The sequence below is a fragment of the Oryctolagus cuniculus genome, chromosome 18 (genome assembly GCF_964237555.1).
Source record: "Oryctolagus cuniculus chromosome 18, mOryCun1.1, whole genome shotgun sequence".
Classification (NCBI taxonomy): Eukaryota; Metazoa; Chordata; class Mammalia; order Lagomorpha; family Leporidae; genus Oryctolagus; species Oryctolagus cuniculus.
In genome coordinates, this window is record NC_091449.1 from 6,321,443 (window position 1) to 6,344,389 (window position 22,947).

The 22,947-nt window shown below is 46.7% G+C and overlaps 1 protein-coding gene across 1 annotated transcript in view; it reads left to right on the forward strand.

Annotated features, from left to right (window-relative positions):
• Positions 1–1,891: 1,891 nt before the first annotated feature.
• Positions 1,892–22,947, forward strand: part of LOC100356080 (zinc finger protein 665) — a 28,769-nt gene continuing 7,713 nt past the window's right edge. Inside the window, exons 1-3 of the mRNA XM_002722355.5 lie at positions 1,892–2,015; positions 6,925–7,015; positions 20,133–20,259. Coding sequence (XP_002722401.3) covers positions 6,944–7,015; positions 20,133–20,259 — 199 coding nt within the window. The 5' untranslated portion in view covers positions 1,892–2,015; positions 6,925–6,943. The remainder of the gene's footprint in view (positions 2,016–6,924; positions 7,016–20,132; positions 20,260–22,947) is intronic.

The window sequence follows — 22,947 nt, forward strand, 5'->3', positions numbered from 1 at the left end:
TCCGAAGCAAGAAACCAGGAGCCAGGAGCTTCTTCCCACATGGGTGCAGGGGCTCAAGGACTTGGATCATCCTCCACTGCTTTCTCAGGCGTAACAGCAGGCAGCTGGATCAGAAGTGGAGCAGCCCGGCATTGAACTGATGCCCTGGGCTTTAACCCACTGGGCTGCGCCACAGCACCGGCCCCTCCAGTTACTTCTTGAAGTATTAAAAGATTAAAGGATCTAAGGATTAAAGGCAGAGGAAACTTTATTATCACAGCCGTTTGGCTGTAACCTCTCACTTCTCCTGGTTCCTGGGAGATAAACAGCTTAGTTTTAGGCTGGTGACCTGGACCTCTAGCAGGAATGATGCTTTGTGACTTGTGACCCAGTGCAGGAGCTCTGTCCAAAACAATGACCTCCGATAATTTCTAATTAACAACATCTATTTTGAAAACCTTACTCTCTTTGTTTAAATTAACCTTTTTTTAAAGATTTATTTAGTTATTTGAAATGCAGAGTTACAAAGAGGTAGAGCAGAGAGAGAGGTCTTCCATTCGCTGGTTCACTCCCCAGATGGCTGCAACGGCCAAGCTGAGCCGATCTGAAGCCCAGGAAACAGGAGCTTCTTTCAGGTCTCTCATGCGGGTGCAGAGTCCCAAGGACGTGGGCCATCTTCCACTGCTCTCCCAGGCCATAGCAGAGAGCTGGATTGGAAGTGGAGCAGCTGGGACTCGAACCGGCGTCCATATGGGATGACAGCACTGCAGGCAGTGGCCTTGTCCACTACTCCTCAGTGCCGGCCCCTAAGTTAACTCGTGGTGACCCAACTTAACCACTGGCCTTACCCTTCTCCAGGCGCGGTCCCTATGAAAGTCTGGGGAACTGGGCACAGGGTTGACTCCCTCCCAAGTGGATGGATACGACATGGAAAGGATTTCTATTCTGCCTGGCGCATTCTGCAGACACAACACGGATTTTACATTTTAGTTTGCATCCGCTTCTCACACAATTGCAAGGGTTTATTAAATTCCTTAATTTTTTAAAAATTTGAGGCGGGGAGACAGAGGCACAGAGTTCCCACCTGCTGGTTCACCGCCCAAATGCTCACAATGGCAGGCCAGAGCCGAGGCCGAGCCAAGGAGCCAGGAACTCCTTCTGGGTCTTTCACGTGCGTGGCAGGGACCCAGGGTGCACCTTACCCCAAAGCTGGACACCAGAGCTGGAGGCGGGGCTGGAGTCCAGCCCCTCTGATGTGGGAACGGGCTTCCTAACAGGTGTCTGAACCGCTGAGCAAAACGCTCACCTCGCTTAATATTCCTCGGGAGCCCACCACAAGGCCCACGTAGAGCTTCAGCCTCACTGGGAGGTCTCACTTCTGCAGTTGCGGGCAGCGAGGTGGGCGAGAGCCCAGACCCTGCCCTGCCGCACGTGCGCGCTCAGGGTCTCAATCCGAGCCTAGGCCCTCCCCGCGCCCCGGCCCCGCCCCGCGCCCGGGCTCTGCCGCCCCTACGCCCCGCCCCGGACCCGCCCTCCCAGCTGCTGTCTCCGCCCAGCTTTGGCTCCCTGCGCCCCGCCCCGGACCCGCCCACCCAGCGGCCGTCTCCGCCCAGCTTTGTCTCCTTACGCCCCGCCCCGCGCCCCGCCCTCCCAGCCGCCGTCTCCGCCCAGCTCTGCCTCCCTAGCCGCGCCCCGCCCTCCCAGCCGCCGTCTCCGCCCAGCTGTCTCCCTACGCCCCGCCCCGGACCCGCCCTCCCAGCCGCTGTCTCCGCCCAGCTTTGTCTCCTTACGCCCCGCCCCGCGCCCTGCCCTCCCAGCCGCCGTCTCCGCCCAGCTCTGCCTCCCTAGCCGCGCCCCGCCCTCCCAGCCGCCGTCTCCGCCCAGCTGTCTCCCTACGCCCCGCCCCTAAACGTCAAGGTCCAGCTAGGCCCCGCCCCCACAATCGGTTCCTGCCCACGGCCGACCTCCCGGCTGCGCGCGCAGTTTCCCACAGACCCGGAAGCAGATCGGGTGGAGTGAAGGTTGGCCGGCGGCTCGTGAGTTTCCTTCTCTCTATTAATCCTTGGCTTCGCAGTCCCCCGGCGCCTCCGTGCCAGGGCTGTGGGGGCCGCGGGCTCCCTCAGACCCTAAAATCCTCTCGCTGCTGCCTGTGCTGCGGGCGGCCCTGACGCCGCCGTGAGCGCGGGCGTCCCTCCGGGTCTCGTGGAGAGCCTCCTCAGGCAGGTCCCGCGAGCCGCGCAGACCCTTCTTCCGCCGCCTCTCCACGGCTGGAAGCCCTTTCCTGACCTCTCCGTCCTCCTGGCGTCCGTGGTCGCCCCACTCGCGGGCGGGTGCACGCCCTGCGCGCCCCCCGGGTCCTCGCTCCGCTCCTGTGGGTCTGCGGACCCCGCTCCTTCCCCGACTGCCCGCCCGCCCCTCGGGCCTCCCCCTCGCTGTCGCCTCTTTCCCCGATCCGCTTTGGGGGGACGTCCCTTGGTCCTGTCTGGTGACAACCCTTGTTCCTCCGTGCTCCGAGGTGGGCGTCTTAGGTGAGGGCATAGGGGTCCCGAAAAAGACGTAGCACAACTGGGAGGCACGAGACCAAACCCCAGATAGGGTGGCGAAGTAGAGGATGTGTCAGGGATTTGCAGGCAGGGATAGCGAAAGGCGGGCTGCAGAGGTGTGGAGGGCAGCGAAACAGGGCGAGGGGCGCCCGAGGCGGAGGCTCTGAGAGTGGAGAGCAGGATGGGAGATTTAAAACCCCGGCAGCTAAAGCAGCCGTAGTGTCTGCACGAGGAAAGGGAACTGGTGACGGAAAGTAGACGTGGAACGTGACCGAGAAGGGACAAAAGCATCTAACAGGGAGCAGGGACTTGAACACGCAGAGCAGAGGTGGTGCGGAAAGAAGCAGAACTACAAGGGTGTTGGGAACAAAGGAGTGGCAAGAGCTGAAAGTCTGGGGCAGGAGAGGTAGGAGAGGGAGGAAGGAGAAAAAGCCGTGGAGGAGAGGGGCAGGAAGTGAGCAGGAAGCCGGGGGAAGAGCACAGGACAGAAACAAGAGCTGGAGAGACCAAGTGTGACTGAGATCTGTTCAGAATGAGGAAGGAAACAGTGAAGAAAGGGGCGAGTGAGGCTGATTAGATAGGGATGGTTCTGTTGCGTGGACATTTCTTATTTTATAATCTGGCAAATTTAAAACGTCTGTTCCGAGTATGGGGATGAGGGTGAGAGTTGTAGAACTCTTGTCTAAAAGTCTGCTGCAGTTTGTGATTATTAGCATCAGAGTACAGCATCATCTGTGTTACATACTCAGCTCCAGGGCAGTGACTTGGGTCTTCGCGAGTGATTTGCTGTCCCTTTGCCTGAGATGGGCTAGGACGTGGGGCAGTGTATGAGATACTCCAAAACCGATGTTTTTCGAATGCTCAGCAGATTTCTTTACCTCAGTTCACCAAAATGTGCGGGGTGTTCTCCATCAAGCTGCTGTCTGTCAGACACCAACCAAGTATCCTTGAATGTACCCTACTACTCACTCTGCTCGGCGGTCACATCAGATTGAGGGTGAAGTCCCACAGGAGCTGCCCCTGCTTTGGTCTCCAGTCAGAGGCCCTGGATTGGGCCTGTCCCGCTGACCCGTGGGGTGGAAATCAGGGATTCTCTTGACCCCTTCTGTAGGTTTGATTCTTTTTCCTAAGCAGCTCACAGAACTCAAAGAAACATTCTGCTTAGGTTTACTCATTTATTACAAAGGATGTCACAAACATGAGCCTGGAACCAGATGGAGATGCTGTCTTAGCCACTTAACCAAACTCCTGGAAGAGCTGTGGGAGATGGGATGTTTACCCAGTCAGTATAAGTGATAACTGCTTCTTGCATATGCTGTCTGAAGTGCGGTGCAGATCCAGGGGGATCTGATGCTATCCCTCTGTAGACAGGGTCAGAATTAACTTGGGGCACTCTCAGCTGGGAGTATGCTGGAGAACTGGGCAGTGTGGGGGAAAGGCTGCATATACATTTTGGAGACTGGAGGGGAAGTATTGAGTGATGAGTATGTGAGTTGTAAGAAGTTTGGAGCAGGGAAGTGTTTTCTGGCTCAGTGAAGAGATCTCAACCTGGCAACCTGGCACACTCACTTGTCTCTCTACTGAGTACTGACAAGGGGTGTCTGTAACTTTGGAATTGTGTACCGCTTGCTAGCCCCACTCAAAGTCTCATGATATGGCTCCCTTCTCTACATCATCAATTTTTACATCAAGGCAATTATTTTGGTTGGTGTACTGAAATGATAATATTGTCTATTAAACAGACACATATATGAAATAAATATTTTTTACTTCCACTCTTTCATCTTTAAAAATACTCTATTAAATACCATTTCTCCCTGTTGTTAACTGCTGTGCTCCATTTAGGAGCTAAAACTTTATCTTCCATTCTTTTTTTAAATAATTATATTTATTTGAGGGGCCAGTGCTGTGGCAGAGCAGATAAAGCCTCCACTTGCAGCACCGGCATCCCATATGGGCACTGGTTCTAGTCTCAGCTGCTCCATTTCTGATCCAGCTCTCTGCTAATGTACCTGAGAAAGCAGCAGAAGATGGCCCAAGTCTTGGGCTCCTACACTTATGTGGGAGACTCAAAAGAAGCTCCTGGCTTCTGGCTTCAGCCTGGCCCAGTCCCTGCCATTGTAGCCATTTGAGGAGTGAATTGGGGAATGAACCAGCAGATAGATGATCTCTCTGTGTCTCCCTCTCCTCTTCCTCTCTTCTCTCTCTCTGTAACTCTTCCTTTCAAATCGATCAGTCAATCTTAATAATAATAATAATATATTTATTTGAAAGGCAGAGAGAGAAGAACTCTAATCCTCTGGTTCACTGTCCAAGTGCCCACATTACATGAGACTGACCAGACTGAGGCCAGGGACCTAACTCTTGAGCCATCATCTACTGTCTCCCAAAGTGTGCATTAGCAGTAAGCTGAAACTGGAGCAGAGCCAGGACTCGAGCCCAGGTACTGCAATATGTGATGCAAGCTTTCCAAGAAACAACTTAATCGCTGTACCACATGCCCGTTCATTTGTGTTCAAATCTTGCCTTCAGCTCTCCCTTAAATTGAGCTTTCACATCTGCCTTCCACTGATACTTCGTCAGAGTTATCAGTGACCTTCCAGTATCTAACTTTAGTATTTAATTTCCTGTTCTCATCTGTTCTTATCCACAGCATATTACACAGTTGAACCCTCTCTTTTCACTTGGTTTTGAGAACATCTCATTAAGCTTTAACACTGTTTGAATTTTCTTGGCTCCTGTCTGATCATTCCACAGTTTCCTCTGTTGGTGGCTCCAGATCCCTGCTCTCTGAATGTGGGAATATGGGAATGTGTCCCTCGGCTGGGTCCTTGAACCTCTCATCTCTGGCTCCTCTTTATTTCTCTCAAGGTTTTCACACTACCCGCGTGTCTCCATTTCCTCCGTAGTCTTCTCCCCTGAACCCAAGAATTCTGTCTGTTGGTCTCAGGTCTCAGCTGGGATGTCTTAACAGTCCTCTCCACCTTCACATATCCACGTAAGACTTCCTGAGCTCCCTTCAAAAAAGTGTTCTCCCTGCAGCCCTCCATGTCTCCACTAGAGGGACCCTGTACTTCCTGTGCTTAGCTGAACATCTCAGCATATATTTAACATAAAGAAGATAAAACTTTTTTTTTTAAGTTTTGTTTATTTTAGAGGCAGAGTAACAGAGAGAGGGGGTCAGACAGAGTATTTTATCTGCTGGTTCACTACCCAAATGTCTTCAACAGCCTGAACTGGACCAGGTGGAAACCAAGATCCCTGATCTCATTCCCAGTCTCCCATGTGGGTGTCAGGGACCCAGGTACTTGATCCATCTTCTGCTGCCTTCCCAGGCACAGTAGCAGGATGCTGGATTAGAAACAGTAGCCAGAACTTGAACTGATGCTCTGATATGGGATGCTAACATTGCAGGGGACTGCTTAACCCACTTTGCTACAAAGCCAACCTAATACTACATTTTAAAATTGTTTTAATTTATAATATAAAAAAGTACATATTTACTTAAATAAGGAAATACATGGTACCTAAAATTCTTTGGAGATGTGGGAGAAAGTGTTAGAAGACCCTGGCTCTTCCTGATCTGCAGTCCCTGTCGACCTCCCCTGTTGGGTCCTCCTCAGGTACCCTGCCTTAGGGCTTGCACCTGGACCGTCCTCTGCCTAGGACTCTGGCCCTCAGGTGCAGGTGAAGACCACGCTTCCTGCTCAGTTCTTTGTTCTGGGGTCAGAGACTTGTACGTGAAGACTTCTACGACCTCTGCCTCCGTTAGCATTCTAGCCGCACCCTCCTCCAACCTGTGGTCCACTTGGCTGCTCTGCATGTTTCCCACTGCTCCTTTCTCACCCATCGTTTGGGTACTGGTGATAACAGGTCCCAAGGGGAAAGCCGAACAAGAAAATGGGATGTGTTCTGGACCTGCCCTTTGAGTGGTGCCCAGTAGAGTGCTGAGGCGTTTGGTGCCCTTTAATAGTATTCCCAATAACAGTCTGGGGCCCAGCCTTGAGAATATTTAAAGTTGATGATGTTCTGAGTCTAGCGTTGGGCACCAAGGCTCTGTGTCCTCCATTTCTGAGGGCTGAGATCAGCCTGGAATCCGCAGAGGGGTGAAGGGGCTGTGCTGCGCCTGAGGTTTTGGTAGGACGGGTCTGTGCCCTGGAGGGACCTCAGTCCAGCCCAGGCCTTCAGGGCTGCAGCGCATGTGTGGGGTTGACCTGGAGAGAAACAGACTCCACAGAAAGGGGGTCCATACCTTGCTTCTTGGTCTTCCTGTATTCCCAGTGGTGCAGTAGGCATCAGACGGCCACCTTTCCTTGTGGCGAGGGCTTTACTGTGTGTGGTGATGGCACAGGAAAGGACTGTGTTGATTCCAAGGATAAAACAGCATATTTTCCATATTCAGGATTGACTCCTAGAGACTCATGTTACCTGAGGAAGAAGCCCCGAAGAGGAGGAAGAGGGAAGACAAAGTGTCACAAATGGCTCTTACTCAGGTAACGCCGATACTCCTGTTGGTCCATGTCCCCTTCCTTTCTTAAACGCCAGGCCTTGGGGTCGGTGATCTTCCGTGACTCTAAAGTCTCCCGCCTGACCCTTTGCTCACACCCTGTGTCCCTCAGTCCCTTTTGTCTCTTCTTAAATTCCTTCTCACTGTGACCCTGTGATGTGGAAACGTGAAGAGGCTGCCATGTGCATGGTCCTGGGAGGGCCTTCACACCCAGGTGTGCATTGGAGAGGAGAAGGTAGTGGACCCTATGTTGTCCATGCAGCTGGACACCAGGGATTATTTAGGGACCACATCTGGTTCCCCTGTGAGCTCTCCGTAGACCTGGGTAAAGGGAGCTGCTGTTGAATGTCACACTAATTAACATGTACAAAGGCCTGCCACATTCTGAAAGGGAGGGAACTAAGGAAAAACGTTTTGTGCCTGATTGTGTAATACTTTAGAAGTTGAACTGGTCAGTCATTGTGTCCCTGACTCAGAACTCTTCACTGTTGGGAAATGGAATGCAAAGTTAGACACAGGTGTCAGTGGAGGGCATTTCGTTCTCACGGAAACTGGTATTCCTGCAGGGGCTTTTCTGTAGCAAATTTGTTAAGTAAAAATGGTTGTCATTCTGCTTAGATATAGGAGCAGAACTTTGTCATTAGAAGGAATGGAACCATATTCTTGGTTCATCTGTTATTATTAAATGTTTTTCTCATTCTAAGCATCACATAATGTACATATTTGTTTTATAAAAGAACTACAGATAGTCACGAAGCTTTGGCACTGAGACAGAAAAGATCTCCTTCCCTGTCACTGTCACATCAATGGGTCCTCTGTTGTCACTTCTGTGTCAGAGGACAGCACAAGTCTTGTACAAATGTATTTGCACATCATTTAGAAAAGATTCTTTAGTGAATGTTTTGTTCTGGTATTTTATCTTGCAACTTTGGAGAATTTACATGTTTTTTTGTTAGGAAACATGAGTAGCCTACTGTTTCACATCTTTGTTGGTGTATTCTATAAATGAAGACTCGTGGTTCTTAAACATTTTTCAGTGTTAGGAAAAAAATGTGTGTAGGGCCCAGAGCTATGGTATAGTGGGTAAAGTCACTGCCTGCTGTGCTGACATCCCATATCGGCACTGATTCCAATCCTGGCTGCTCTTCTTCTGATCCAGCTCTCAGCTATGATCTGGGAAAGCAGTAGAAGATGGCTCAAGTCCTTGGGTCCCTACACCTGCATGGGAGACCCGGAAGAAGCTCCTGGCTCCTAGCTTTTGATTTGGCCAGCTCCAGCTGCTGCTACCATTTGGGAAGTTAGACAGCTGATGGAAGATCTCTCTCTGCCTCTGCCTCTCTGTAGCTCTGCTTTCCAAATAAATAAATCTTTTTAAAAAAGAAAGAAAGAGAAAATTTGTATAAGGCCACAGTGTGTGCCTTTGAGCCTGCCAAATTCACTGCTGATATCTGAGGGTTACTTCAGGTTTGGACAGTCAGAAGAGTACTTCTTTTAGGGTTTTTGATTTCCAATTTTGTTAGTTCTGGCAAGTTTCTGCCCCTCTCTCACCAAAAGCATATGACATTTCCCTTTCATCAGACAGAACTTGCTACTGTGTTCTTATATTTTGAGAATTTGGAGAAAATGACACCCATTTGTATTTCTATTGTCTAATTCCTTGTCAGTTTGAATAATTTTATTACTTTGTGGGTGTCTATATATAAAACAGATTTTCATGTATTGCTTAATTTTCTTTTTATGTGTTTTAGATGCTAGTTTGTAGTCTTGTCATTTTTAGGTTATATATTGTTGTTTGCCTGTTAGCTTGTTAGTCTAGCTTTGTAAGCCCTCACTGAGTGCTTGCTTACAAAACACTGTTTCATTTAGATTAAATATTTTGCTTACTGTTTTGTATGTGTCTCTTATTTGCATTGATGTACATGTTATTAGTCATTTATTTGATTCATTTTAAAGTTTCAGGTAATACACACAAGAGATTCATATGTAATATGTGAAGCCCTTCTATTTTCTTTTTCTTTTCCTTTCCATAGTTGTCCTTGAGACAACCTTTTCTCTTTTTGTTTGTTTAAAAGATTTTATTTATTTACTAATTTGAGAGGTAGTTACAGACAGAGGGAGAGACAGAGAAAAGGTCTTCCATCTGCTGGCTCACTCCTCAAATGGCTGCAAAGGCTGGAGCTGAGCTGACCCAGAGCCAGGAGCCAGGAGCTTCTTCCAGGTCTCCCACGCAGGGGCAGGGACCCAAACACTTGGACCATCTGCTGCTGCTTTCCCAGGCCATAGCATGGAGCTGGATTGGAAGTGGAGCAGCCAGGATTAGAATCGGTGCCCATATGGGATGCCGGCACCACAGGCATAGGCTTAGCCCACCACGCCACAATGCCAGTCCCCTTTTGCTGTTTTTTTTTTCAAATCCTTTGATGCACAGAAGTTTTCAGTTGGAGGTAGTGCCTTTTTTTTTTTTTTTTTTGCTTTTCTCATGCTTTCTTTAATGCCGAATACAAGAAATCATTACTAAATGCCAGTGTTCTGAAATTTCCTTCTATTTCTACTTTGTTGTGTGTTTTGTAAAGGTAGGGTTTCAATTTTGTCAAATATATTTTCTCAACCAGTGGAGATGATTGTGTAGTTTTTGTCTTTCACTCTATCACTGTGAAGTACATTTGACTTTTCTGTGTTGAACCGGTCACAGTATTTCATCCTATTAATATGTGCTGTAAAGTTTGGTTTGCTAGCATTTTGTTGAGGAATTTCTCATCAATATTTATCAAAGAAAATGGTCTGTAGTTTTGTTGTTTCTTTGCCTGAGTTCGGGATAACAATAATGATGTTTCCATAGAATGATGTTTTTAGTGTTCCTCTTCTTCAATTTGTTGGGAGATTTTTGAGGAGGACTAGTGATAGTTCTTTAAATGTTGGATGTAATTATGCAGTGAAACTGCCAGTTCTTGTTCTTTTTGGTAGGGCTTTTTTTTTTATTACTGTTTCAGTCTTGCTACTTAACATATTTGCAGATTTTTATCCTTCCTTGATTCAGTCATGGAAATTTTTGTAATGCTCTAGATGTATCTATTTCTTCAAGATTATTTGATTTTTTGGCATATACTTGATTGTATTTGGCCATTCTAGTATGTTTTCTTTCTGTGATAGAAATTTTATTTTAATTTTTTTTCTTTTTTATACTTTTCTTTGACCCTTTGATTGATCAAGAATGAGTTGAGTTGTGGGATGTTTTGTTGTTCTTATTTATTTGAAAGACAGTGACACAGAGAGGGAAGGAGAGAGATCTTCCATCTACTGGTTCACTCCCCAAATGTGCATAATAGCCAGGACTGGGCCAGGCTAATGTCAGGAGCCTGGAGCTCCAGCCAGGTCTCCAAGTTGGATGGATGGCAGGGACTCAAGAGCCTCTTGCCTCTTGAGCCGTCATCTGCTACCTCCCAGGATCAACCTAGTAGGAAGCTGAATCGGAAGTAGCACTCCGACTGGATGCAGACTCCCGAGAGGCAGCTTACCTGGCAGCACCACAATGCCTGCCCCTTGGGGTTTGAGGTTATTGTTGTTTAATGTTGCTTATTTAGTTGAGAGACAGTTCTCATCTACTGTTTCATTCCCCATATGGCAACAATAGCTGGGCCTGGGCCAGGCCAAAGATGGGAGCTGGGAATGCAACCTACCTAGGTCTTCCAGATGGGTGACAGGAACTCAGTTACTGGAGCCTTCACCATGGCCTGCCAAGACCTACATGAGCAGGAAACTGGAATCTGGAGCCAGAACCAGGAATCTAATATGGGATATAGATGTCTTGACCTCTAAGATAAGTGCCTGTTCCCAAGAAAGAGTTTAGTTTTCATGTATTTGTAGATTCTCATTTCTTTTGCGCTGCTGGTTTCTACATTCATTCTATTCTTGATGGAGAAGAAATTTGAGTAATTTCAAGTTTCTTAAAGTTTTTAAGATTTGCTTTGTTATGTAACATGTTCTTTCTTGGAGTTGTTCCACTTATTCTTGAAATGAATGTATTTTCTGCTTCTATTGAATATAATGTTCTGTATAGGTCTGTCAGATCCATTTGTTGAAGTCCTAAGTTGCTTTATTGATCTTCCTATCCATAAGTGAAAATGGAGCCTTGAATTGTCGTAGTAATATTGTGTTATCTAATTCTTCCCTTAATTCTGTAATGTTTGTTTTGTATATTGAGGAATTGGATGTTAGATACATATTTATTTATATTGTCATATTTTCCTGGAAAATTGTCTCTCCCTTATATAAACTTCTTTGTCTTTTGAGACAGTTTTTATCTTTTTTTTTTAAAGATTTATTTATTTGAAAGGCAGAGTTACAGAGAGGTGGAGACAGAGAAGTCTTCTATCCACTGGTTCACTCCCCAAATGGCTGTAACAACTGGACCTGGGCTGAGCCAAAGCCAAGAGCCAGGAGCCAGGAGCTTCTTCCGGGTCTCCCACATGGGTACAAAGGCCCAAGGACCTAGGCCATCTTCTGCTGCTTTCCCAGGCCATAGCAGAGAGCTGGATCGGAAGTGGAGCAGCCAGGACTTGAAATAGCACTCTTATGGGATACCACCACTGCAGTTGGCAGCTTTACCTGCTACATCACAGTGCCGGCCCCTGAGACAGTTTCTGTCTTAAAAAGCTATTTTGTCCAGGAGAAGGACAGCTACCCTTGCCTCACATTATGTTTCTGTTTGCGTATGGGATCTTTTTGCATTCCACCTTTAGCCTGTGTGTATCCTTAGAAGTAAAATCCTGTATTTGGATCTGTAGACTTCCCTGCATTCAGCCATTGTGGATCTTTTAATTAAGATGTTTAGTTCATTTAAATCCCATTATTCATGAAGAATGAATACTGTTTGTGTTTTTATTTTATTTTATTTAATGAACATAAATTTCCAAAGTACAGCTTATGGATTACAATAGCTTCCCCCCCCATAACTTCCCTCCCACCCACAAAACTCCCCACTCCCACGCCCTCTCCCCTTCTATTCACATCAAGATTAATTTTCAATTATCTTTATAAACAGAAGATCAATTTAGCATATATTAAGTAAAGATCTCAACAGTTTGCACCCACACAGAAACACACTGTTTGTGTTTTTAGAAGTGTTTTCAGTATGTCCTGTAGCTTTTTTATTATTATTATTATTTATTTGACAGATAGAGTTAGACAGTTAGGGAGAGAGACAGAGAGAAAGGTCTTCCTTCCATTGGTTCACCCCCCCAAATGGCCACTACAGCCGGCGCACTGCACCGATCTCCGAAGCCAGGAGCTAGGTGCTTCTTCCTGGTCTCCCATGTGGGTACAGAGGCCCAAGCACTTGGGCCATCCTCCACTGCCTTCCCGGGCCACAGCAGAGAGCTGGACTGGAAGAGGAGCAACCAGGGCTAGAACCCGGTGCCCATATGGGATGCCGGTCTGCAGGCTGATGATTAACCAAGTGAGCCATAGCACCAGCCCCTCCTGTAGCTTTTTTGTCCCTCTTTTATGCCCTTACTGCCTGTATTTGTGTCTCATTGGTTTATGAAGTGACTTCATTTCTCTTCTCATTTTGTTTTATGTCTTCTATAGGTATTGTCTTTGTGTTTATTACAATTACATAAAGCACATTATCATTATAACATTGTTTTACATGGAAATTGAAATGGTCTCATAAAAACTCTTCTGCTTTATATCTTACCCCACACTCTGCATTATTATTTTTAACCCAAATTACCTCTCTTCATATTGTATATTTCTTGATATGGATTTGGGATTTCTGGGTTTTTTTTTACAGGTAGAAGTGTATTCATTTATTTATTTATTTACTTATTTTACTTGAAAGAGCATTTGAGAGCAAGATCTGCTGAATCACTGCCCAAATGGCCACAGCAGCCAGCCAGGACTGGGCCAAGCAGAAGGCTGGAACCAGGAAGTACATGTTGATCTCCCACATGAGTGACAGGGGCCTAAGTACTTGAGCAAGTACTTACCAGGCACATTAGCAGGAAGCTGCATTGGAAGCAAAACAGCCAGGCCGGCGCCACGGTTCACTTGGCTAATCCTCCACGTGCGGCACCGCCACACCGGGTTCTAGTCCCAGTTGGGGCGCCGGATTCTGTCCCAGTTCTCCTCTTCCAGGCCAGCTCTCTGCTGTGGCCTGGAAGACAGTGGAGAATGGCCCAAGTGCTTGGGCCCTGCACCTGCATGGGAGACCAGGAGGAGGTACCTGGCTCCTGGCTTTGGATTGGTGCAGCACACCGGCTGTAGTGGCCATTTGGGAGGTGAACCAATGGAAAGGAAGACCTTTCTCTCTCTCTCTTTCTCTCTCTCTCTCTAAATCTGCCAGTCAAAAAATTAAAAAAATAAAATAAAAAAAAACCAGCCAGCACTGAGGCTGGCACTCTGATATGGGATGCTGACATTTTTCTTAAAAATATTTATTCATTTGAAAGGCAGAGTTAATGAGAGGCCACAGTTATCATATTTTTAAGCTTCAGAATTTCTATGTGTTTTTTCTTCATAATTTTTGTCTTTGTTGATGTTATTTTTTTTTACAGGGGCTGGCGCCGTGGGGTAGCGGGTAAAGCTGCCACCTGTAGTGCTGGCATCCCATATGGGTGCCAATTCGAGTCCTGGCTGCTACACTTTTGATCCAGCTCTCTGCTATGGCTTAGGAAAGTAGTAGAAGATGGCCCAAGTCCTTGAGCCCCTGCACCACGTGGGAGACCTGGAAGAAACTCCTGGCTCTTGGCTTTGGATCGGCATAGCTCCAGCCGTTGCAGCCATCTGGGGAGCGAACCAGCGAATGGAAGACATTTTTCTATCTCTCTGCCTCTGCCTCTCTGTAATTCTGCCTTTCAAATAAATAAAGATTTAAAAAAAAAAAAAAGTTACAAAGAGGTAGGGAGAGAGACATCTTCTGTCTGCTGGTTCACTGATGTTATTTTATTTATGCATTATTTTCCTCACTTTCTGAAGATGTTTATATGTGCCCCTTAAGAATACTGTCATAACTCATTTTTAATTGCTAATCCATAGTATTAGATTCTAGTATAAGTTTGTGGTGTTTTATATTGTTCCCTTGTATGGGTCATATTTTTCTCTTTTTAACAAAATTTATTTGAAAGGTAGAGGTAGAGACGGAGAGGGAAAAATCTTGCTGCTTCACTCCCCAAATGGTGGCAACCGCTAGGGCTGGGCCAGGCCAAAGCTTCTTTGGGGGCTTCTTCCGGGTCTCCCACATGGGTGGTGGGGGCGCAGGGATTTGGGGCATCTTCTGCTGCTTTCCCAGGTGCATTAGCAGAGAGCTGGATTGGTAGTGGAACAGCCAGGACTTGAATTGGCACCCAGTCAGATGCTGACACTGCAACAGAGGCGTAACCACCTGAGCTACCTCACAAACCCCATATTTTTCTTTTTGTGTGATTTGTTATCTTCTTTTGGGACTTTAGCATTTTGCAGATCAGCTGCATCTCCCAGTTTGTTTTTTTTTTTTTTTTTTTAACAGGCAGAGTGGACAGTGAGAGAGAGAGAGAGACAGAGAGAAAGGTCTTCCTTTTGCCGTTGGTTCACCCTCCAATGGCCGCCGCAGCCAGCGCACTGCGGCCAGCACACCGTGCTGATCCGATGGCAGGAGCCAGGTGCTTCTCCTGGTCTCCCATGCGGTTGTAGAGCCCAAGCACTGGGCCATCCTCCACTGCACTCCCAGGCCACAACAGAGAGCTGGCCTGGAAGAGGGGCAACTGTGACAGAATCCGGTGCCCCGACCGGGACTAGAACCCCATGTGCCGGCACCGCAAGGTGGAGGATTAGCCTATTGAGCCGTGGTGCTGGCTCTCCCAGTTTTTGTTGTCAGGCTTCCTTCAGGGAAGTCACTCAGCAACCAACCCACTAGAGACTCTGGAGACCTCTCGACCTCTCGACCTTTTCTGGGAATGTGTCCTCTGAGCCTTTCTCTGCCTGTACACCCCTAACTGAAGGATTTGCCAGTTTCTACACAGAAGCTCCCCTGTTGTCTCCCTGCCAGTCTGCAGCCCCTCTGGTGCCTCTGGGTCTCCGTCTAGTCTCTGCCTGTGTTACTGCACACATTGCATTGTTACTCAGCTTTGTTCTCAGCGGCTCCTGACCCAGCTTCCTGCTATCTTCCATGCTTACATTCACTCAGTACAGAAGGCAGTCCCTTTGGAGCCCCCTAGAAAGTTAGAAAGTTAGATGGATATTCCCATATTCCCCTAACCCCCCCAGAAGAAGTCAAGAGTTGAGTGTTTCATCCCAGTTACACCATGTCATGCTAGGGTAGGGGTTCTGGGGCGTAGGTGTCACATATTTTCCAGCTAGACTTGCATAAATCCTTCAATCTCTTTAAAAAAAAATTTTTTTTTCAAAATCTGCATTGTGGCATAGTGGGTAAAGCCAGCACCTGCAACATCAGCATTCCATATGGGTGTCAATTTGTATCCTGGCTGCTCTACTTCCAATCCAGCTCCCTGCAAATAGCCTGGAAAAGCAGCAGAAGATGGCCCAAGTGTTTGAGCCCCTGCCACCAACGTTGGAGACCCAGATAAAGCTCTTGGTTCTTGTCTTCAGCCTTGTGCAGCCCACCATCTAAGGAGTAAACCAATGGATTGAATATCTCTCTCTCTGCCTCTCCCTTTTTCTGACTTTCAAATAAAATACACAAATTTTTTTAAAAGGATTTTTAAAATTTTTATTTTATTTGGAAAGCAAAGAGACAGATGGAGAGAGATCTATCCACTTGTTTGCTTCCTGTATGCCTACAACAGCCAGGGTTGGGCCAGGCCAAAGCCATGAGCCGTGAATTCAGTCTTGGTCTGCCGTATAGGTGGCAGGGATCCAACTATTTGAGCCATCACCTGCTACTTCCCAGGGTATAAATAAACAGGAAGCTGGACCAGAGCAGAGTAGCCAGAACTCAAACCAAGCACTCCAATATAGTATGCATGTGTCTCAAGACGTGACTTAACCGTTGTGCCAGGTGCATACTCTCCACCTACTTTTGTTTTGCACTATCATTCTCTCCTTCCTGGTCCCTGTACAGTGGTGATTGACTGGAACTCTGGTGCATGCCCCTTTTTTCCTCCTTAATTTGTAGGAAATGCTGATCCTAATGTTTGGTGAAATGGTCTTGTGGAATATCAACGCTTTTTCTTTCTTTCTTTTTTTTTTTTAATTTCTTTTCTGTCCTGACTTTTAATAATCCAGTGATTTCTTCAGGTATGCACTGCTGCAATATATTTGTATTTTTTTTTTAAGATTTATTTGTTTATTTGAAAGAGACAGAGATCTTCTTGAAAGAGACAGAGATCTTCCATCCACTGGTTCACTCCTCAAATGGCCACAATGGCCAAGGCTGAGCCACGCCAAAGCCAGGAGCCTGGAACTCAATCCAGGTCTCCCACGTGGGAGGCAGGGGCCCAAGCACTTGAGCCATCTTCTGCTGCTTTCCCATTGCAGTAGCAGCAAACTGGATCAGAAGTGAAGCGTCTGGAACTCAAACCAGCACCCATGTAGAATGCCAGCATCACAGATGGCGGCTTAACCTGCTATACTGCAACACTGGCTCCAGATTTTTCATATTAATACATGAAATTGTTGTAAAAACTCCAAAAAGTTTCCTAACATTTGCCATGATTTTATTAGTCAGATGAGCTAATAAACTTCAGTGTTTATTTCCTAAATGGTATCTTTAGTTTTGAACATAGATTTTTAAATTAGAAAAAAAAAATTTTTGAAGATTTATTTACACTGTGTAGTAGTGGGTTAATGGCTGTCTACAGTTGCCAGCATCCCATATAGGCACTGGTTCAAGTCTTGGCTACTCCACTTCCAATCCAGCTCCCTGCTAATGCACCCAGGAAAGCAGTGGAAGATGGCCCAAGGCCCTGGGCCTCTGCACCCTTGTAGGAGGCCTGGAAGCAGCTTTGGGCTCCTGGCTTCAACCTGACCCAGATCTAGCTGTTTCGGGCAGCCATTTGGGGAATGAACTGTTGTCTCTCCTTGTCTCTCTCTAACTCTGTCTTTCAAGTAAATAAATAATTCTTTTTAAAAGATTTATTTGAGGCCGGTGCTGTGGCTCACTTGGCTAATCCTCTGCCTGCGGCGCAGGCACCCCAGGTTCTAGTCTCGGTTGGGGCACTGGATTCTGTCCCAGTTGCCCCTCTTCCAGTCCAGCTCTCTGCTGTGGCCCAGGAAGGCAGTGGAGGATGGCCCAAGTGCTTGGGCCCTGCACCTGCATGGGATACCAGGAGGGAAAAAAAAAATTATTTGAAATAGTTACAGAAAGAGAAGAAGAGACAGATCTTCCATCTGTTGGTTCACTCCCCAGATAGTCACAATGGCTGGGGCTGAGCCAGCTGAAATCAGGAATACCTTCTGTGTCAGCCATGTGGGTTGCTGGGGCCCAAATAGGCCATATTCTATTACTCTCCCAGGTGCATTAGCAAGGAGCTGGATGGGAAGCAGGGCAGCCAAGACCCAAACAAGCACTCCACTGGGGATGCCTGCATCACAGGTAGTGGTTTAACCCACTGTGGTACAATGTAGGCCCCGGTTGCTGGAACAAGGACATAAGCCTCAGCCATCTTAGGTTTCTTGTTACCCGTGCCTTCTTTGAAGAGACCAGTTCAGTCTCACATCCTGTATTGTTCCCCACCCCACCCCTGCATTCCTCCCCGGGTTTGGAAGCCAGCTGGCCAAATTAAGAACCAGTATGGATAAGCTCATCTCCTCTCCACCTACTGCCCCCTACCGCTACCCCTAGCCCACCTAAACTATAAAAGGGCCCAGCCTGCTGGGGTCGGGGCCTCTACCATGTGTTCAGTCTGTGAGCATGAAGGCAGTTGATCAACCTCTGCAGATTTATTTCCTCTGAATAAATTCTGTCTGGCCGCAAGTTCATATTCTGTCTCTTCTCTGTTCTGGGCCCCCTCTTTTCTTAATACACTATTTTTGATAACTATATATACAACAATATTTATAAACAAAATATGGCACAGTTTACACATATTCATTGTGCCTAACATGCTGAAATATACTTGAGAAGAAGTGCTGATGAAAAAAACATTGAAAATACGTCATTGAGAGGCAGCTCCTTTTATTGCAGTTGATTTAAATGGTGATCTCACTGCCTGAGTACATGGATGTGCAACCACATGGATTTTGCCAAAGACATCAATATTTTAAATAAGCACTATGTTTTTATCGATTGAAATTATGTCTTAAATATTTTACGTGGCTTTAAGTTTGTTCAATACCATCATATTGATGAGCTGACAGTGTGAATAGCAATATGTTATGTGCCTGTGTGTGTGTGATGACCTTTTTGGAATTGATACTGTTTTTGAACTTGTTTCAACTTTCCTTACTTTAGGAACTTACTGTCGATTTACTTATTGGTTACTTAACTGTTTTATTTATTAGATTGGATTCTAATTCTCAGACACTTGGGGCAAATAACTTACTCCCATTTTTAGCTCTTTGACCTGAGCAGAGGTTTTCTTTAGAGTCTGACAGTTTCTCCTCAGTAATGTGGGGATGCATCTTTCTCATATGAGTTACTATTTGATTATATAAGTTAGTCCATGTAAAGAATTTAGAATAATGCCTAGCTCATGGGAACTGTTCAGAAGCTTTAGTCATTACCATTGCCATCATTGCATATTTTAGATTTTGACCATTTTTTAAGCCACTGCAGATTCTGTCTTAAAGACACTCATCCTGCAGCTTATCTGGATCCTATCCCATGGTGTGTCAAACATACCATCTAACACTTCTGTAGAGAGAGGTCTATTGGTTTTTAATTTGTGTATTTCTTGTATATCCACAAAGTGAGAAATCTACACCAATGTATGGGATATCAAAAATAGGGAGACACAACATACTCAAACGTGTGGGAGCATAAGTCATTTTTCCTGCTGTACTCTCAAAACAGAATGCTCTGTAGCTCAAGGTACATGTGATTTTCCCCCACACCAGGCAAGCTATTGTGCAGTAGACATCAACTGGGTGTCCTCTGACACCAGTTACATTGAATTCTGACATTAGCTTCAATTTTGATACCAGCCACCTGGTGTCATGATAGCATGAGTGCACGATTCTCACAAGAGTACCCCCACGTCACATGCTAGTAGCAAGCACAGGTTGTAGCCCCTCCTTGGGTTTGAATAGTTTGCTAGTTCGCAAAAGTAGGGAGGACACTTTACTTACCCTTATCTATTTTCTATAAAGAGTATTACAGAGGACACAAATGAACAACCAGGGGCCAGCGCCATGGTTCACTTGGTTAATCCTCAGCCTGCGGCGCCAACATCCCATATGGACGCCGGGTTCTAGTCCCGGTTGCTCCTCTTCCAGTCCAGCTCTCTGCTGCGGCCTGGGAGGGCAGTGGAGGATTGCCCAAGTGCTTGGGCCTCTGTACCCACATGGGAGACCAGGAGGGAGCACCTGGCTCCTGGCTTTGGATCATCGCAGCACCGACCATGGCAGCCATTTAGGGGGTGAACCAGCAGAGGGAAGACTTTTCTGTCTCTCTCTCTCTCTCACTGTCTATAACTCTACCTGTCAAATAAATAATAATAAAAAACAATAAACAACCAGAGGGAAGAGAATAACAGGGTATGAGAGGATGGGTTGGGGCTATCATTCTCTTCTTGGGGGCACAATCCTTAGGAATCTCCACACATTCAGCTCTCTGTAGGACAGTTTGAGTCCTGTCCACTTGGGGTTTCATGATGGTTTCATTTCTTAGGTATGATTGATTTATTGTTGGTGATCAACTTCCTGGATGGTTAAGAGATGTAAGACTGAAAGCTCCAACCCTGTCTTGGTCTTTCTTGTGACTTGCCCACAACCTTAAGTTGTATAGGGTATTCAACCCACCTGTCATCTCATTAGCACATGAAAAAATACCAGAGATTTCAAATGAGTTATATGTCTCTAAACATAGACAAAGATAAATTTTTCGTAGTATTCAGTATGGATTTGGCTTGTTGACCAGTCAGGTGTATCCTTATAGTTCTCACTTCTTATTTTCTGTGAAGATTATAACTTCTCAAAACTCTATGGTAAAATTTGTTTTTCCGTTTTAGGGACGGTTGACATTCAGGGACGTGGCCATAGATTTCTCTCAGGAGGAGTGGAAATGCCTGGACCCTGACCAGAGGGCTTTGTACAGGGATGTGATGCTGGAGAACTACAAGAACCTGGTTTCCCTGGGTGAGGATGGTTCCGTGTAAAAGTTAGAAATTGCCCTTTTGTATCTTTGCATTTTCCCTGTGTGCCTTTTGGTATGCCTTGCAGTGTTTCAATGTGATTGAAGTCTTGTAGCCTCAGAAATATGGGGCCACCTGGGCTTTGGAAATGTATCAAAAGTGTGATGTCAGGTAAGAGTTCACATGGGCAGAGAGGAAAGAACATCATTGAGTACTGTTTTGGAAAATTCCCTACAAGCGAGCAAGTTTTAGGACAAAACCAGTTTATGTGCTGTGAGTTCTCACAGGAAATTTTCAGTCCCTTCTACTTAGTTCTTTAGAGATGTGAAAGTTTACCCTTTCACTTGCCAGTGTTACTGGCAGTGTGTGACCAATTAATGTTTGAAAAAGGTGCTGATATGGTCTGTATATAGTTTCATCTCTCCATCAGAGTGTCATATCTTGAAAGCTTGTTCCCCAGTGTTGGGATGGAAAGTGGTAGAACCTTTACATTGCCTTTTTTTTTTTTTTTTTTTTTGAAAGAAACAATTAGAGAGGTAGTGTCTATCCATCTGTTCACTGCCCAGATACCTGCAACCACTAGGCCAAATGTTCAGGCTGGTGGAAACTTTAAAAGGCAGGTCTCATTGGGAGGTTAGGTGATTGAATACACTACTCTCAGAAAGGATTAGTTCTGGTATTGAAATTAGTTTCCAGGGCCGGCGCCATGGCTCACTTGGTTAATCCTCCACCTGTGGTGTCAGCATCCCATGTGGACGCCAGGTTCTAGTCCTGGTTGCTCCTCTTCCAGTCCAGCTCTCTGCTGTGGCCCTGGAAGGCAGTGGAGGATGGCCCAGGTGCTTGGGCACCTGCACCCGCATGGGAGACCGGGAAGAAGCACCTGGCTCCTGGCTTCGGATGGGTGCAGCGCGCCGGCCGTAGCGGCCATTTGGTGGTGAACCAATGGAAGGAAGACCTTTCTCTCTGTCTCTCTCTCTCTCACTGTCTAACTCTACCTGTGAAAGAAAGAAAGGAAGGAAGGAAGGGAGGGAGAGAGGGAGGGAGGGAGGGAGGGAGGGAGGGAGGGAGGAAGGAATTAGTTTCCAAGAGAGTGGATTGCAAAAGAATGAACCTGACCCTGGAATTGCTCTGGATTCCTTTCTCATCATGAGGTCTCTTCCACACTTGCTCCTGCTATTGTAATCCACACACCCCTCAGCAGGGGCTACCAGAAATTAGAACCCTGCTTTTGAACCTTCACAAGTGTAAGCTAAATAAGCTTCTTTATATATTATCAAGCCTTCAGTGTTATTTCAAACAGAAAATGGGGTAATACAGGTACCAAGAACATACAGTGCAAAAGGCACATATACAATAAATGATGCTGGAAGGAAAGACTGGTCCTATATCCCACATCATACAACTAAAATGAATTAAGGAGAGGGGCCGGCCTTGTGGTATAGTGCGTTAGTCTGCCTCTTGCAGTGCTGGCATCCCATATCAGAGTGCTGCTGGCTCAAGTCCCAGCTACTCGACTTCAGGTTCAGCTTCCTGCTAATTGCATAAGAAGGCAGTGAAAACTGGGCCCCTGCCACCCATGTGGGACACCAGGATGGAATATCTGTCTCCTGCTTCCACCTGGCCCAGACCTGTCTTGCACTCATTTGGGGAATGAACCAGTGGATGGAAGATCAGTCTCCTTACTTTGTCACTCTGCCAGTCAAATAAGTAAACTTGTATATCTTGCAGAATGCCTTCTCTTTTGAGGGTGTGGTTTCATAAGGACAATCCAAAAATACTGTCTTCTTCTAATACTGTTTTGTAGTATTTTTTTAAGATTTATTTATTTATTTATTTGAGAGAGTTAGGAGAAAAGAGAGAAAAAGATCTTTTATCTGCTGGTTTACTCCCCAAATGACCACAACAGCTAGGGCTGGGCCAGACCAAAGCCAGGAGCCCAAAGTGTGGGGAGCAATCCGGACTAGACTGAGTTGCTCGAATTAGGACTTATTCTATGCATCTGCTCTCCCACAATATGGCGCTGGGAGAGAAGTAAACAGCTTCCGCACAGCTGCCTCCAGTTCAACCAATAAACTGTAGGACTTGCTCCTGATTGGAGAGCAGCGTACTCAGCCGAGTTGGGATTGGCGGAGGAGGACTATAAAGGAGGAGAGAGACGGCATGCACCAGGAACATCTATGGGGAACATCTAAGGGAACCCGTGCAGCCCCCAGAGAGCCGGCCGGCGGTGTGCCGCTCCCCTGCGGAAGTGGGGAATGTGGCCAGAGGGAACTGCCCTTCCACGGAGGTGGAAGGGATAGTAGCCAACCCGGGAAGAACCAGCAGCAAACCCGGGGAGAGCCGAGCAGACAAAAGAACAGCGCAGGGTCCTGTGTTGCTCCTCCACGAAGAGGGGGAGCGACATAATGGTGCCGTGACTCGGATAGGAAACCTAGGACGGATATGAAACTTAGGAGGGAAGAAACGGGAAGAACTGGGAAAATATCGGAGAGAGAGACTAGCAAACAGCCTAGGGAAAAGCCGGACGAAAAAGGAGCCGGAAGAAGCTATTGAAAGCCTAGGCATAGACTCGGATACGGACTACGGGGGGAAGCTGGGAGGAATCTCTAAGGTTGAAAGCGAAAGTGAAAGCTAGAACAAACAGACTCAGATGCGGACTGTGGGGAGAGGCCAGGAGAAATGAGGGAGGAGT